Source organism: Zerene cesonia, unplaced genomic scaffold (assembly GCF_012273895.1).
Source record: "Zerene cesonia ecotype Mississippi unplaced genomic scaffold, Zerene_cesonia_1.1 Zces_u001, whole genome shotgun sequence".
NCBI classification, from domain to species: domain Eukaryota; kingdom Metazoa; phylum Arthropoda; class Insecta; order Lepidoptera; family Pieridae; genus Zerene; species Zerene cesonia.
Window position 1 is genome coordinate 485124 of NW_024045131.1, and position 14478 is coordinate 499601.

Sequence of the window (14478 nt, forward strand, 5' to 3'; positions counted from 1 at the left end):
CGCGCCACGTCGTCGCTCTCGCAGCGGAACACGTAGCACGCGTAGGCGGCGCGCTCGCGGCACACGAAGCCGAGGTGGTGCGGGCTGGCGCGCCCCAGCGCCGCGCTCGCCACGTCCGCCAGCGCGCGGTGCAGCAGGATCTGCTTGCGGTCCGGGCTGATCAGCCGCAGCTCCGACCTGCCCACCTGCACACCCCCCACCACCCGCTTGCTAAATCAGACTCTAGCTAAACGTCAAACTCAGACTCTTACTCAAAATCTAAATCAATCTCTAACCCGAACTCTAGCTCAAAAATTTACTCAATCTCCAACGCAAGATAAAACTGAAACTCAAACGCAAAAGAATACATTTTTTGGCTGTTTATTTAATTTTGTATACATTTATGAATGAAAACCTGAATGTTTAAAAATCCAGTATTTATTTAAATACGAAAACAAATAGCTTAAAATGTTAAAACTTTGTAAATTAGTATTTTCTTGTGTTTGGTTTCACGCGAGTATTATACATTTAGAAATTAAAAACTTTTCAACGGATTTTAAACGCGATTTATTCATTATATTATTAACCCGACGTTTCGAACACTTTACAGCGAGCGTGGTCACGTGGTCACTTTGTAAATTTTCCATCTATATGGATTGATAGGTAGATAAACCTTCCATCTATATAGACCTCAAGTCTCACCTGAAACAGCATAGTCCTATTCTGCTCCCCAATCAAATGAGCCAACGGCGTTTTCAGATTCAACGTGCCTATTGAGGCCGATCTATCCCTTAGAAACGGCACGTTTTCCGGTAGACTCCCTTTCCCATTATCACTCCTCCCTAACTCGTTGAAATTCATCGATTTTCCATCTTCTTTATTAGCACTATCAGCATCTTTTATTTCTTCTTTTGCTTCAGAATGAGTTTCAACTTTAGTATTACTGTCATTTTTTATTTCTGCTTTAACATCTTCAGATTTCACATCATCTGCTTCCGATATGTGCAACAGAGGATCTAAAGTAACTGTCTTTACTAGTTTTATATCTTTGAAGGGATTGTTGCATTCATCATGTTTTTCTTCATCTTCTTTAACGGTTCCTAGGTTAGTTTTGCCATTTTTGCTTAACGATTCCTGTGGTTTCCTCTCGACTCTCTCTTTAGTGAATTCATCGAATTCTTTATCCACTAATATTTCAGGTCTGTTGAGGCTTTCTGCGCTTTTCCACGGGCTGGCCTTGTCCGGTTCGAGGGGCGTAGTGCTTGGTATCAAGGACTTCTGGAAGTTCTCGTTTGAGGTAGACGTGTCTCTTAGGCTCTCCACTGAATTGCTGCTGATTGAGGTCTGAAAAGGGAATGTGAATCTTAAAGCAAACTCTCATTTCAATATTGTACTTTATGCCCATAAAGTACAATATTGAAATGTAGATCATGTAGAAATGTTATTCGAAAGAGATTTTTTAACTATGTTTTTTTATTAATAATGTCATTGCATACTTATTACATTTTTATAGTTAAAAATTCAGCATTCTCTAGGCAACTGCGAAGGAAGGAAGGTGGAATTCCTCCATCGAAAAAGGGCGGATCCTGGACTAGTCTAAAGGCCCAATTTGATTAATGTTGTAAAGTTGTATATATGCTCTGTAGCGAAAACATTTCGCTAGCGCGATTCAGAATGGTGTCCCTACAAATTTGAGCTTGACTATAAGTATGAGTTTGAGTTTAAGTATCCCTTACCCCGGTGGAAGACAGTAAGCTGTGGCGGCGCTGCAGCCTCAGTTTCTCAGCTTCGTGCTGAGCGAACTTCTGGAGTGCGTCATCTATTAAGGTGTCCGGCACTTTCCGCTGGGAAATACGCACTTTGCCTATGTATAGGACCTAAAGTGTTGAAAAAACTGCATCAAACTAAATATTAACTGAGGGATAAAAAACCCTGACAATGTAACTTGATAATTAACGCGGGATTTCAATCGATTGAGGTGATTTTTTTTTGTGTTTAAAATTATTTTAGAAAATTATTGCCATTTGGTCCCATTTTAGAATTTGAAGCACTACCTCCAGGGAAATACCCCTCCTCCAGGGACTTCGGCGACCAACACACCTGAACAACCCGCAAACCGAAGCTAGTGTCAAAGCAAATAGTTAAAATACAGAGCCAAGTATGCGCGTACGCACCTCGAAGAAATGTGACTCGGCCGGTGACAGGTCCGCGCACAGTGACGTCAGCGCTGACGCGTTGCTCACGCTGCGCGCTAGGGGTGCCACCTCGCTGTTTCTGCGAAGTTAGGATGGTAATAAAACTTATAATGATGGTATATGTTAAGTATTGTAGTTTTTTGGATAAGATGTAGGATACTATAACTATTTTAATTTTAATTTTTTATGTCTATTTTTCATAACCTTTTTTTTTGTTTTAAGGCATTTGGGTGTTAGACATGTAATCATTATTGCACTTGTTAAGTTGCCAGTTTTTTTTTTTTGCAATTTTGCTTTGGTGTGTATATTTGTTGGCTAAGCTAAATAAAATAAATGAATGCAGGTACTTGTAAAATTCTGCGAATACATTTTCCAGGAAAATTAGGGAGACAGATATGATAATTTCTAATGACACTAAATAATGAAGACAAAGCATTAGGCATGACAACAGGTTGTTTCTTAGAATTTTTATTGATATAATATTATAAAATGGTTCTAATAAATTAAGGAAGAATAGAAGCATTAGGGCTGACACTTTAGTGTTTCTGATAGAATGAGTAAAAAAAAAATAATTATGAAGTCTTATTTGTAAAACTACCTCAAATCAGGGAAATTGGTAAAGTTAACAGACGTTCTTTAAAAAAAAACTTTTATTTATACCTGTCACTACATAGAATAAAGCAAAGTCGCTTCCATCAGTCTATGACATACATATATGTATGCTTAGATCTTTATAAATACACACCGGATATTGATAAGACTTTTTGTTTATATATAGAAGATTCAAGAAGAAGGTTTATATGTATAGATAACATATATTAAATTACCCCGATATTAACGCGTGCGAAGCCGCAGACAAAAGTTAGTTAGTCATTAGCCTTTTTTCCTATTATATACTTTATCTATAATACAATCACCAATTCCAGAAGAATTATCGGGTGATGAAACTCACTAACTCTTAAAGAAAATCGATGAGTGAAGCAGATGGTATCTGCCCCAAGCCCCACAAGGGGACAAGGGACATCACAATGCATCTTAAAATAGCACATACTCAGCTACACCTTATGCTTGTAACATCAATGTCGATCTATTTAAATCTTGGATCGACTCCAGAATGTTCCGATGGTTTTATAACCATGTTAGGTTAACAGACTGTATGTATGTTCTTAAAACCATCACAAATAGACAAGTATACAATCTGTGAGACATAACCGCTATGGAATTTATGAATTTTATATAATATGTCTGTATGCTTCAATTTCTCAAATTACGCAACAGATTTTGATGGGTTTATTTAATAGATAGAGCGCTTCAAGAGATAGGTTTATGTATAACTAGCGGTCCGCCCCGGCTTCGCCCGTGGTACATATGTAGCCTATAGCCTTCCTCAATAAATGGGCTATCTAACACTGATAGAGATTTTTTAATTGGACCAGTAGTTCCTGAGATTAGTGCGTTTAAACAAACAAACTCTTCAGCTTTATGCGTAACATCCAGCATAGTTTTTATCCCGGACATTCCACGGAAGCAGGAACTATCGACATCTATCCTCTGTCTATTTCCAATATAGTAGACAAATATAATCTAGTTGGTTTTAAATCCATCACCACTTCAAGTAAATATTACTACTTTTAAATAATATAAATATATATAAATAATACTTTTAAATAATATAAATATATATAAATAATACTTTTAAATAATAATACTTACAGATTGGAATTACAATTCCCTGGTAAAGATATTGTCGGACTGGCCCAGGGTAGATGTTCGGATCCATTCTGGTGCTGGAAACCAGCGTTCTTGGTGACGTTCAGCGAGCCGGTAGAACCCTTGGGGGTGGAAGTGGTGGACGTGGGGTCTCGCATTTGGGCGAAGAGGTCTGTCACCTGAAACGCGAAAATTACGAACTTTTAGCGTCTAAGCATTTATGTTTATACTTATTCGAAAAATAAACAGAATTTTTATTTAATGTTTTAAATAAATATAACTTGAATTATTTGTTTATATAGCATTGAAATGCTTTAAAAATGAGACATTTTTAAAGATACGAAAAATTCTGGGGTGTCCCTTAGGCAGGATCACGGGTGGCCGAGAGGCTAGGCGTTGCTACGGTTAGGCAAGAAACGCAGGTTCGAATCCTGCCTCGTGATCGAATTCTTATTTATAAATTGCTTATTGATAATACATTTATCTCTTTGTTTTTAATTTTACTATTATTTTAAAATTACGACGCAATTTTCTTTAATGTTGTTATTTCAAAACCTTATTTAGTCAAACAAATGGAATAGAAAGTTTTTTTTATGTTTGTATAGACAATCCTTCCTAATCCTACTAATATTATAAATGCGAAAGTTTGTAAGGATGTGTGTGTGTTTGTAGCTCTTTCACGCAAAAACTACTGAACCGATTGCAATGAATTTTTGTATGTAGACAGCTGGACAAATGGAATAACATATAGCAACGTTAAACCCGATATTCCAACGGGATACGGACTTACGCGGGTGAAACCGCGGGGCGCAGCTAGTATTTTACAAACGAAAATGTTTTCTTTTGTTTGTTTGTTTACGACTCACGTCGTAATGGAGCGTTTTTATAGCGATTTTTAACACGCTGTAATTAGCTTCACCTATGACTCCTTTAGACCCGAATCTGACCCACTTCAAACGGACAGATTGAATTCAAACTCTGTACACTTATCGCGGATCGGTGACAATACAATAGTTTCATGAGTTTATCTTATTATCCTGATTAGGATCGCCGGGATAAATAATTTCCTTACGTATACTCTGTATAAGAGCAAGTGAGACAATTTAATTGATTATAAGATTTCATCGTATTTTTAATTTTTTTTTTTTAAACTTGGTCTATATTTATGTCTGGATATAGTTAGGCTAGGAAATGACAAAGCCTCTTTGCCGCAGGGAAATACATGGGCGGGAAGCATTTATATTTTGTTTGTTTGTAATCGGTAATGTTAGAAACTACTGTACCGATTTTAAAAATTATTTCACCATTAGAAAGCTACTTCGCTGAGTGCCATAGGCTATATTTATACCACAGGCGAAGCCGCTGCGAACTGCTAGTGTATGTATAAATAAACAAAGATGGTATAAAAATGGGGGTATAAATAAACAAATTACCTTGATCTTCGGTCAATTATTTTCCATATTAAAGCCATTAGGTACTTTGACATCGCGTTACGTCATACGTGGCCTAACCTTGGAGCCAAGGATTTATTCATTCGTTAAAAAATAAAGAAACGTCAGTTATGTTTGTAAACAGTAATTTTATTCAGATTAGATGACGCTAGCCTCAGCCCGCGGTTGCACTCGAGTGCACTCGAAGCACTCGAATTTTTCAAATCGGACCAGTCGTTTCTGAGATTAGTACGTTCAAACAAACAAAACTTCAGCTTTAAAGTATTAGTATATATTTATAACGGCTTTCCGCTCCGGCTTCGCCCGTGGTACTTATATAGCCTACTAGCTACGCCCCGCGGTTTCACCCGCTTAAATCCGTATCCCGTAGGAATGTCGGGATAAAAAGTTGCCTATATGCTATTCCAGCTGTCGAGCTGTCTAAGTACCAAATTTCATTGCAATCGGTTCAGTAGTCTTTGCGTGAAAGAGCAACAAACACACACACATCCTTACAATCTTTCGCATTTATAATATTAGTAGGATAGGATATAGGATGTCACTCAATGAAGATGCAGCTATCTAATGGTGAAAGAATGTTTTAAATAGATCCAGTCGTTTTTGTGTAAATGCATTACAATATAAAACTCCAGATCTTTCTTTAATTTCAACAATAAAATTCTTTCAATATAAAATAACATTTACAGCAATAGAAAATTACGTTGATGGAAAACACTAATATATGTCCTTGTCCTGATTGACTTGTTTGTTTGTATGTACGTCTATTGGACGATAGCTCTTCCGTAAATTGAATTGTTAATTTATTCGTTTAATAGCAAATGGGGTCTTTGTACATGCTTATATAAGGCGTAGATGGCTATTTAATTTTTAGTTTCCTAACATTAAAATCCTGCAAATATGATAAACGCGAAAGTTTGTGAGGCTGGATGTTTGTGTATGTGTGTGTTTGTTACTGTATCACGCAAGAACTACTGAACCGGTTGCAATGAAATTTGCTACGTAGACAGCTGGACAACTGGAATAACATATAGGCAACTTTTTATCCGGATATTCCTTACGGACTTAAGCGAGTGAAACCGCGGGGCGCAGCTAGTAAAGTATATACAAGCCATGTAATAATACATTAAAGGTATATTTAATAACCTTGGCTTTGAATTGAATGGCATCTAATTAGCTACATGATGGTTGAGTGAAGACAATTAGTCGAGTCGAGTACAGATCTTAAGTACCATAACTCTGCAAGGCATTGGCTTCCTGCGATATCATCATCATCACATTACGAACATCCACAGTGCCAGTGGATTTACCAGCAGGCTGAGTAGGCTCGAGCCTAGGGCGGCAGAATTGGGGGCGGCAAAATTGGGGAACGATTTTTTTTTTCACCTCATAGAAATCAAAAAGATTTTTCTATGACGGTTCTCAGCTGACGCCTGCAACAAATTTTGTCGATGACTTTTCTCTCTCGCTTGTCTTTGCACATTTCGGGAGTAGCGAACTTCCACTTGCATTGTAAAAATATGACAATTGTTGAGGCGAGGGCGGCAAAAACTATTCAGCCTATACCCTGAAAATTTGTAAATCCGCTGCACAGTGCGCTTCAGGAGGTATTTTAATCAAGCACTACTCTGTGAAAACTTGACCGCCTCCTTGGTACAATGGTTAACGCGTGAGTGTAGAACCGAGGGGTCCTGGGTTCAATTCCCGGTGGGGACGCACAAAAAAAAAAATTCTCGGTCTGGCAGGACACAGAAGGCTGATCACCTACTTGTCCCTAAAGAAAATCGATCAGTGAAACGGATGTACATCATCTGCCCCATACCCCACTAGGGGACACGGGACTTCACTACTACTCTGTGGAATGATCTACCCGCTTCAGGGTTTCCGAACCACTACGACTTGGGTCACTTCAAGATGAGCGTCGTCCCTTAATGGCCGGCAACACACCCACAACTCTCCAGGTTGCGTGGACGCCTATGGGCGGCGCTAATCACCACTTACTGGTGACGGCTCGTTTATATATAAAATATGTATATCTTATTACTGCTGTTATTAATGAAAAATTAAGCTTATGTTGTTGGAAGGCGACCAGCGAAACGGTGAAGGAAAATATCGTGAGGAAACCGGCATGTCTGAGAATCAAAAGTTCTACATGTGACATCTGCCCGCACTTGGCCAGCGTGCTGGATTATGGCCTGGACCCCAAAAAGAGGCCTGCGTCCCAGTTGTGGGTACAGGTATGGACGGATGGTGATCAGGATCCCAATTGTTAACACAATTTGTTTTAATAATCTTCTTAAAATATTTACCTACTTCCCGTAATATCTATCTGTGTTACAGTATGCTCCATGCCGCACTAGGGGACATTTAATTAATCACTACATAGTATAAAACAAAGTCGCTTTCTCTGTCCCTATGTCCGTATGTATGCTTCAATATTTAAAACTACGCAACGGATTTTGATGGGGTATTTTAAATAGATATAGTGATTCAAGAGGAAGGTTTATGTGTATAATAATATATGTTTAACTACTCCGAACAAACGCGTGCGAAGCCGCGGGCAAGAGCTAGTTAGAAATGAATAAAACCGCTCGAAAAGTTATAAATATCCCATTTGCTCTGTGTGTACGTATGTTGTCCCGCTTTGTAGCGTAAACGGCTGGATTGATTTCAATATGACAAATATCGATAGATTGGCCTTTATTACGAGACACGATATACTGATATTTACATTAATATTTAAACAGGAAGCTTTTGTATTTTTTTTTTGTATGTTTGTAACGTTTCACACAGAAATTACTGAACCGATTTCAAATATTCTTTCACCATTAGAAAGCTGCAACTTTACTGTGAGACATAGGCTATATATGTACCACGGACGAAGCCGGGGCGAACAGCTAGTGTATTAATTCTCTCTAAATAAAAACATGCTTTAGTCTAAATTTAGCTTCCGACGTGCGTACAGGAAGCACCTTTTGTCGGTACAGAATCTGACTTAATAAGTAGTACTGTATCTTAGCTTCCGACTTTTTATTGTTTGTTATTTGTGTAGCATTTATTTATTTATTTACATTATTCTCACTGTTATTTGCTATCCGTTATTTATATATATATCCTGGTCTTTTTTTCTATTTTTGTGGTAATTTAAATATTCTATCCTTCAATTCATTCACTTGTCTCTTAAACATATTTATCTATAATGTAGCCTAAATCATTGTTGATTTATTTGTGTTTATTTATTTCTTTCTAATCTATCCATCTTCCTTCTGGGTCCTGGCAGAATTAACAGCTTCATGGGTCAACTGACTCATGGCATATAAAGCTGAGCCTGGACCTTTTCACAGCCATAACACATCACAGTAACTTAGTTTTTATTTTATTTCTTTTCTTTTTATGTTTTTTTCTTTTATTTCCTGTTTTATGCTCAGTGTTTTGTCTTTTTTTTTTTTTTTTGTTAATTGTTGTGTGTGTGTTTGATTGTGAATAAATGTATGTCTATGTCTATGTCTATGTCTTTAAATCATGCTATAGGGTTAAAAAAACAACACAACACGAAAAAGTCGAAACACATTTTAGTGATGTTTTTAGTTATTAGTAGTCACTCAAACGTTAGGAAAAGCACCACAGACCATGTCAAAGTAGACACTGTTGTTATTATGAGAACCAAGAGTCTAATTATGACGTCACATTATTTATTAATGGACTAGCCCCACGGTGACTGACTGATTGACTGACTGACTGACTGACATAGTGATCTATCAACGCACAGCCCAAACCACTGGACGGGTCGGGATGAAATTCGGCATGCAGATAGATGTTGTGTCGCAGGCATCCGCTAAGAAAGGATTTTGATAAGTTCTAACCCCCAGGGGATAAAATAGGGGATGAAAGTTTGTTTCGTGAAAATTTATTAAGATGCGCGGGCGAAGCTGCGGTCAACAGCTTGTAGAATTTTTCTTTAATTTTGGTAATTTATTTATAAACACCAAATAAATAACCTATACTTTGGATGGTCTTTTGTGATTCTAATAAACAAATACGATTCTTTCTTACCATCATCAATAAGTCACATTCAATTCAATCGACTTAAAAAAAAAGATGATAAATTCTACTACATTTTATTATTGTTTGTAACCTTATAACTTTTTACTGGGTGAACAGATTTCTTATTCAAAACCCATTTAAATCCAGTTTAAAGTGGATTAGTTTTTTCTTAACATTATACTAAATACTCCCTAATCCAGACCTCTAATAAACTACTAATCTTTCCTTCCCAGCTTAACTATCTATCCTTCTTTCTTTAGCTCTCAACAGTCACAATGCCATGGTCTGCAACCCTTACCAGCGTCTTCACATTGATCGCTGACGTGTCAGAATGCGACCCAAAGAGGGGGCGGGTGGGGATCATCGCTCTGAAACAGTTTTGTATTTTATAACCATTGACTTCCGAACATTCGACTTGTGTTGTTTACAAAATTCATGCGAATTAGCACCTTATTTCATGGCAGTAACGTTCAAAATCTATAGTACATTAATTGGAAAACTCTGCCTGATACAAGCGTAGGCAGTATGATAGAGAATCTGGTTTCACTTTCTTCTAGAAATGTATAGGTACTTTTCCTAAGGGTGGCCCAACATGAAGCGATTTAGGACATATAATAATTGATATAAAAACATTATTAAAACATGATTTTTAACACGCACACATCAGCTTCATCTGTATGTATGTAACCGACTCCTTTAGACTCGATTCTGTCCCACTTCAAACGGACAGATTGAATTCAAACTCTGTACACTTATCGCGGATCGGTGACAATACAATAGTTTCATGATTTCATCGTGTTATGTTAATTATTTTTAAATAATTTATTTAATCTTATAATACGACCTATATTTCTCAACACATGTTTATGTCGCTATTTATTTATTTAACACTTTGCTGGTATACAAATAAACCTTAAATATCAAAACTTACAACTAGACCAGCACAGAAGGCGACCTTATCACTTATTTAATTAGGTACTTTTAATCTAAACAAACACTGTACTAACTGAGAGCTTTTTGTTTTGCTAAATGTAAATTTATTTTAAAAACTGTTTTAAACCAATTGTTGTTATTTTCTATAACATCTCGTATAATATTGAACAATTGAAATATACCAGGAAATTTGTTTTGGCAACGTTTGGGCGGCAAAATGCCAATGACCTTTGCGAGTTGGGACAATCATTAGCGACTGTGTGTGTATGTGTGTATGTCTGGCCCTTCATGGCCCCTTATCATAATACTTTTGATTAAGAAAGTTCTGAAAATAAAATATAATGAAAAAATGACTGATTTGAATGTGGTACGATCGATATTTTAAGAAGCTCATTTGAGTAAAAGGTATACAATATCTTTAAATTTAGAATATTTATATAGGAATATCGGACAAAAGTTGCCTATATGTTATTCCAGTTGTCAAGCTGTCTACATATCAAATTTCATTGCAATCGGTTCAGTAGTTTTTGCTTGAAAGAGCAACAAACACACACACATCCTTACAAACTTTTGCATTTATAATATTAGTAGGAAGGATAGGACTAGTAGGATAGTAGGAAGTACGTCTATAGACTTCTTATAGAAGCAGTTTTTAACGTCATAAAACAGTTTTAACATTTACCACCGATTCGGAGGGCAGTTTCCACAGCGGGTTACTGAGCTGGTGGTTCGCCTGATGGTAAGCGATCACCACCGCCCGTGAACAGAGCAGAGGTAGTGCCGCTAATGCGTTGTGTGCTTAAGGGATAAAGGATAAGCAGAGGAGTTTGACGGAAATAAAGGAATGGGCTGCGAAGGGCGAGGAAATGGATACGGGAATCCCCCCTCCGCCCCTCACAGAAAAAAAGTGTATAATCATTTTCCATTATGCTAATTGATTGTGACACCGAATTTAAAATAACAAAGCGTTCGCCTCTCTCTTTTTAACATATGGCGTTTGTGCGCGCGCGAAAGAGACGGTCGTGTGACGTCATTTAACCTAAATAATGCTAGGGGAAGTTTTATTAGTCACTGTTTCTAATTAACTTTCTTTGGGAAAGAAAATCACCTGGTTTCGGGTTTTGTTTGGTCAAATGTTTTCAACCTTTTGTCTACACTAATATTATGAGGGGAACAATTTGTATTGCTGTTTGTTTGTTTGTAATGGATAAACTCAAAAACTATTGGAGTGATTGTGAAAATTCTTTCACCATTGGAAGCTTGCGATTTCACGTGTGACATAGGCTATATGTACCACGGACGCAGCCGGGGCGAACAGATAGTGTTAAATAAAAGGGAGGAAACGAAAATACGTAACCTACGTTAAATAACTTATTACTATAGTAACCATTATATATAAAGAATCTAGTATTCAATGTGTTTGATCGTTTGTTTTTATGGTTTTAGTTAGACCTCTATTACCCCTAGGCCTGTATATTTTATGTTACACGTTACGGAGAAAATATCACACTAATAGCTTTGAGATATATTTTTAACACGTTTTTATCAGCTTCACCTGTATGTATGTAACCGACTCCTTCAGACCCGATTTTGACCCACTTCAAACGGACAGATTGAACTCAAACTCTGTACACTTATCGCGGATCGGTGACAATACAATAGTGTCATGAGTTTATCTTATTATCCTGATTAGGATAAGCGGGATTCAATAATTTCCTTACGTTTACTCTGTATACGAGCAAGTGAGACAATTTAGTTGATTCTGTCATGTCTTACACATTCCATTTTGTATTATAAAGCTTTTTAATTATACGATACTACGTATTCCCAAGGCCTGTGTCCCAGCAGTGGGAACATGTATGGGATGATGATGATGATGATGATGATGATGTATTTCCATCAAAATTGATTTATTGAATGTTTTAAGACGGAGCGAAGCAAGGCAAAAGACCTTGTATGTACCCAATGACCTTACTGCGAAAGACCAGTTGTGCTTACGTTAATAATTAAATATTTGACGAATAAATATATATTTTAAAATGGCTTTTTTTGCGCGACTCTGCGAATATATTAATATTTTACGTGTATAATTATACGCTATTATATTACCGATACTAGCTGTGCCGCGCGGTTTCATCTACAGACGAAAACCCGAACGAAAACTATTAACTCACTATTTCAATGTATGAGGCATGATTGAAACGATTTACCGACTGCTTTAACTTCAGTTATTCGTTTAGATTTCATCCCAATCTTTCACCATTAGAAATCTAAATCTTCCTCAGGTAATATAGGCTATATTATGAATTAATTATATTTATAATATTTTTATTATCATCTAAAAACAAAATCGACTTATTAATCAATAAAATTAAAGGCACCACCTTGAGAAAAGTCATCAAAATCGATTCGGCTAATCGAAAAGAATCACCTCTGAAGGCGACAAACCCAAAAACCAGTAGAAATAATAATCGAATGAAAATAGTTCATCACCTATTTTTAAATCTACCCGTCTAAAATACATGAAGTTTCATAAAAATCGGTCTTACCGTTTCTAAGGGATTTATTTACAAACACTGCGACACGTGAATGTTTTATAATTATAGTGATACAGTAAAAATATGTAATTTAAATTTTAATGGCTTCCAGTAAAATCTTATCAGATCGAATTCTTAAAGATTAAATTGTCGCAATGTGTAACCTTTCGTTATAAATTCTAATAGAAAAGACCGTTTATTTCTTGCTGCTACCCGATTGTGATGAAGGTGAAATCATCATCATCATCATCATCATCATCATCATTAACATCACCATCATCACTGTTCACTGTGTTCATCATCGATTCAAATTTTTATTAATCAACTCATTATGAAATAATGTTTAACATTTTTTATTATTATTACATACAAACATACAGGTGAAGATTATAAAGGTAAGCCCGTATCCCGTAGGAATATCGGGATAAAAAGTTGCCTATATGTTATTCCAGTTGTCCAGGCTGTCTACGTACCTGCAATTTTCATTGCAATCGGTTCAGCAGTTTTTGCGTGAAAGAGTAACAAATATCCATACTTACACACTTTCGCGTTTATAATATTAGTTGGATAGGATAGGAAGTAGGATGATGCGACATTTAAAATTAACCAATGCGATCTAAAACTGTTTTTCGCTTAGATTTTAAAAAATACCCTCTTGAAATTTTAAATTTGTGACGTCACCACGGGGGGAGGGGCTTCTTATAATGTGACAGGCTGTGAGTAGGGGGGAGGGGTCAAAAGTGTTTCAGTTTTGTGTGACGTAATTAATAGATGGTGCCTAATGAATAAATCACGTTTTAAACCCGTTAAATCACTAGCCGAAGTAAATATAATGTTTTTACTATATGCAAATATATATTAATTTATTCCAAACATACAACTTATTCGAAACGCGGCAAAACACGTTAACTTTGTGACGTTTGATGCTTATACTTGATTGCACTTAATTAAACTTATGAATATTGTTAACCGACTTTAAAAATGGAGGTGGTTCTCAAACCAAATTACTTATTTTTTATTATAAAATTTTCACGTGACCACACACAGTAAACAGTTATTAGGTAACAAACACAAAAAAATACAGTCGAATTGACGACTTCCTTTTTTGGGCATGTCGTTTTAAATATATAAAAAATAAGTTATTTCTTTCCTTATTTGTAATATCCAAAATATATAATAGCTTTAATGAATATAAACAGTATTTAAAATACCAATTAAAAAACAACATTTTCTTTCTATCTGTCTACGAAACGGCTAAACTAATATTGAATGAACTTTCATTAGTCGATAACGAATGTTTAAATTTGCATAATACTTTAAAATCGAAAAATTAACGCAAACAAAATCGCGGGTATCAACTAGTTTTTTTATAAATGAACAAAATTCGACAAGTTATGGAAACACCTACTTAAACTTTGAATTCAAGCTACAAGGCTCTAGAATCAAGTTATCGACTTACTTAATTGCATAAGTAACCGAAATCTTTTGGCTCAGTGGTTACTGCAATGTAAAGAGACTGGAGAGTAAGTTCGATTATTGCAACATTGTGTGAATCACGCTATACTTAGTCTGGCCATAAATACTGTTACACTTAATTATAAAAAAATATTACATTTGAATTTCGAATCTGTC

The 14478-nt window shown here is 36.2% G+C and overlaps 1 protein-coding gene across 1 annotated transcript in view; it reads right to left on the reverse strand.

Annotated features, from left to right (window-relative positions):
• LOC119838062 overlaps positions 1-14478 on the reverse strand; it is a 42967-nt gene that overhangs the window by 15689 nt on the left and 12800 nt on the right. The window contains exons 5-9 of the mRNA XM_038363869.1: positions 3888-4063; positions 2154-2253; positions 1716-1856; positions 682-1323; positions 4-185 (exon numbers count right to left, since the gene is read on the reverse strand). Of these exons, the coding sequence (XP_038219797.1) occupies positions 4-185; positions 682-1323; positions 1716-1856; positions 2154-2253; positions 3888-4063 (1241 nt within the window). The remainder of the gene's footprint in view (positions 1-3; positions 186-681; positions 1324-1715; positions 1857-2153; positions 2254-3887; positions 4064-14478) is intronic.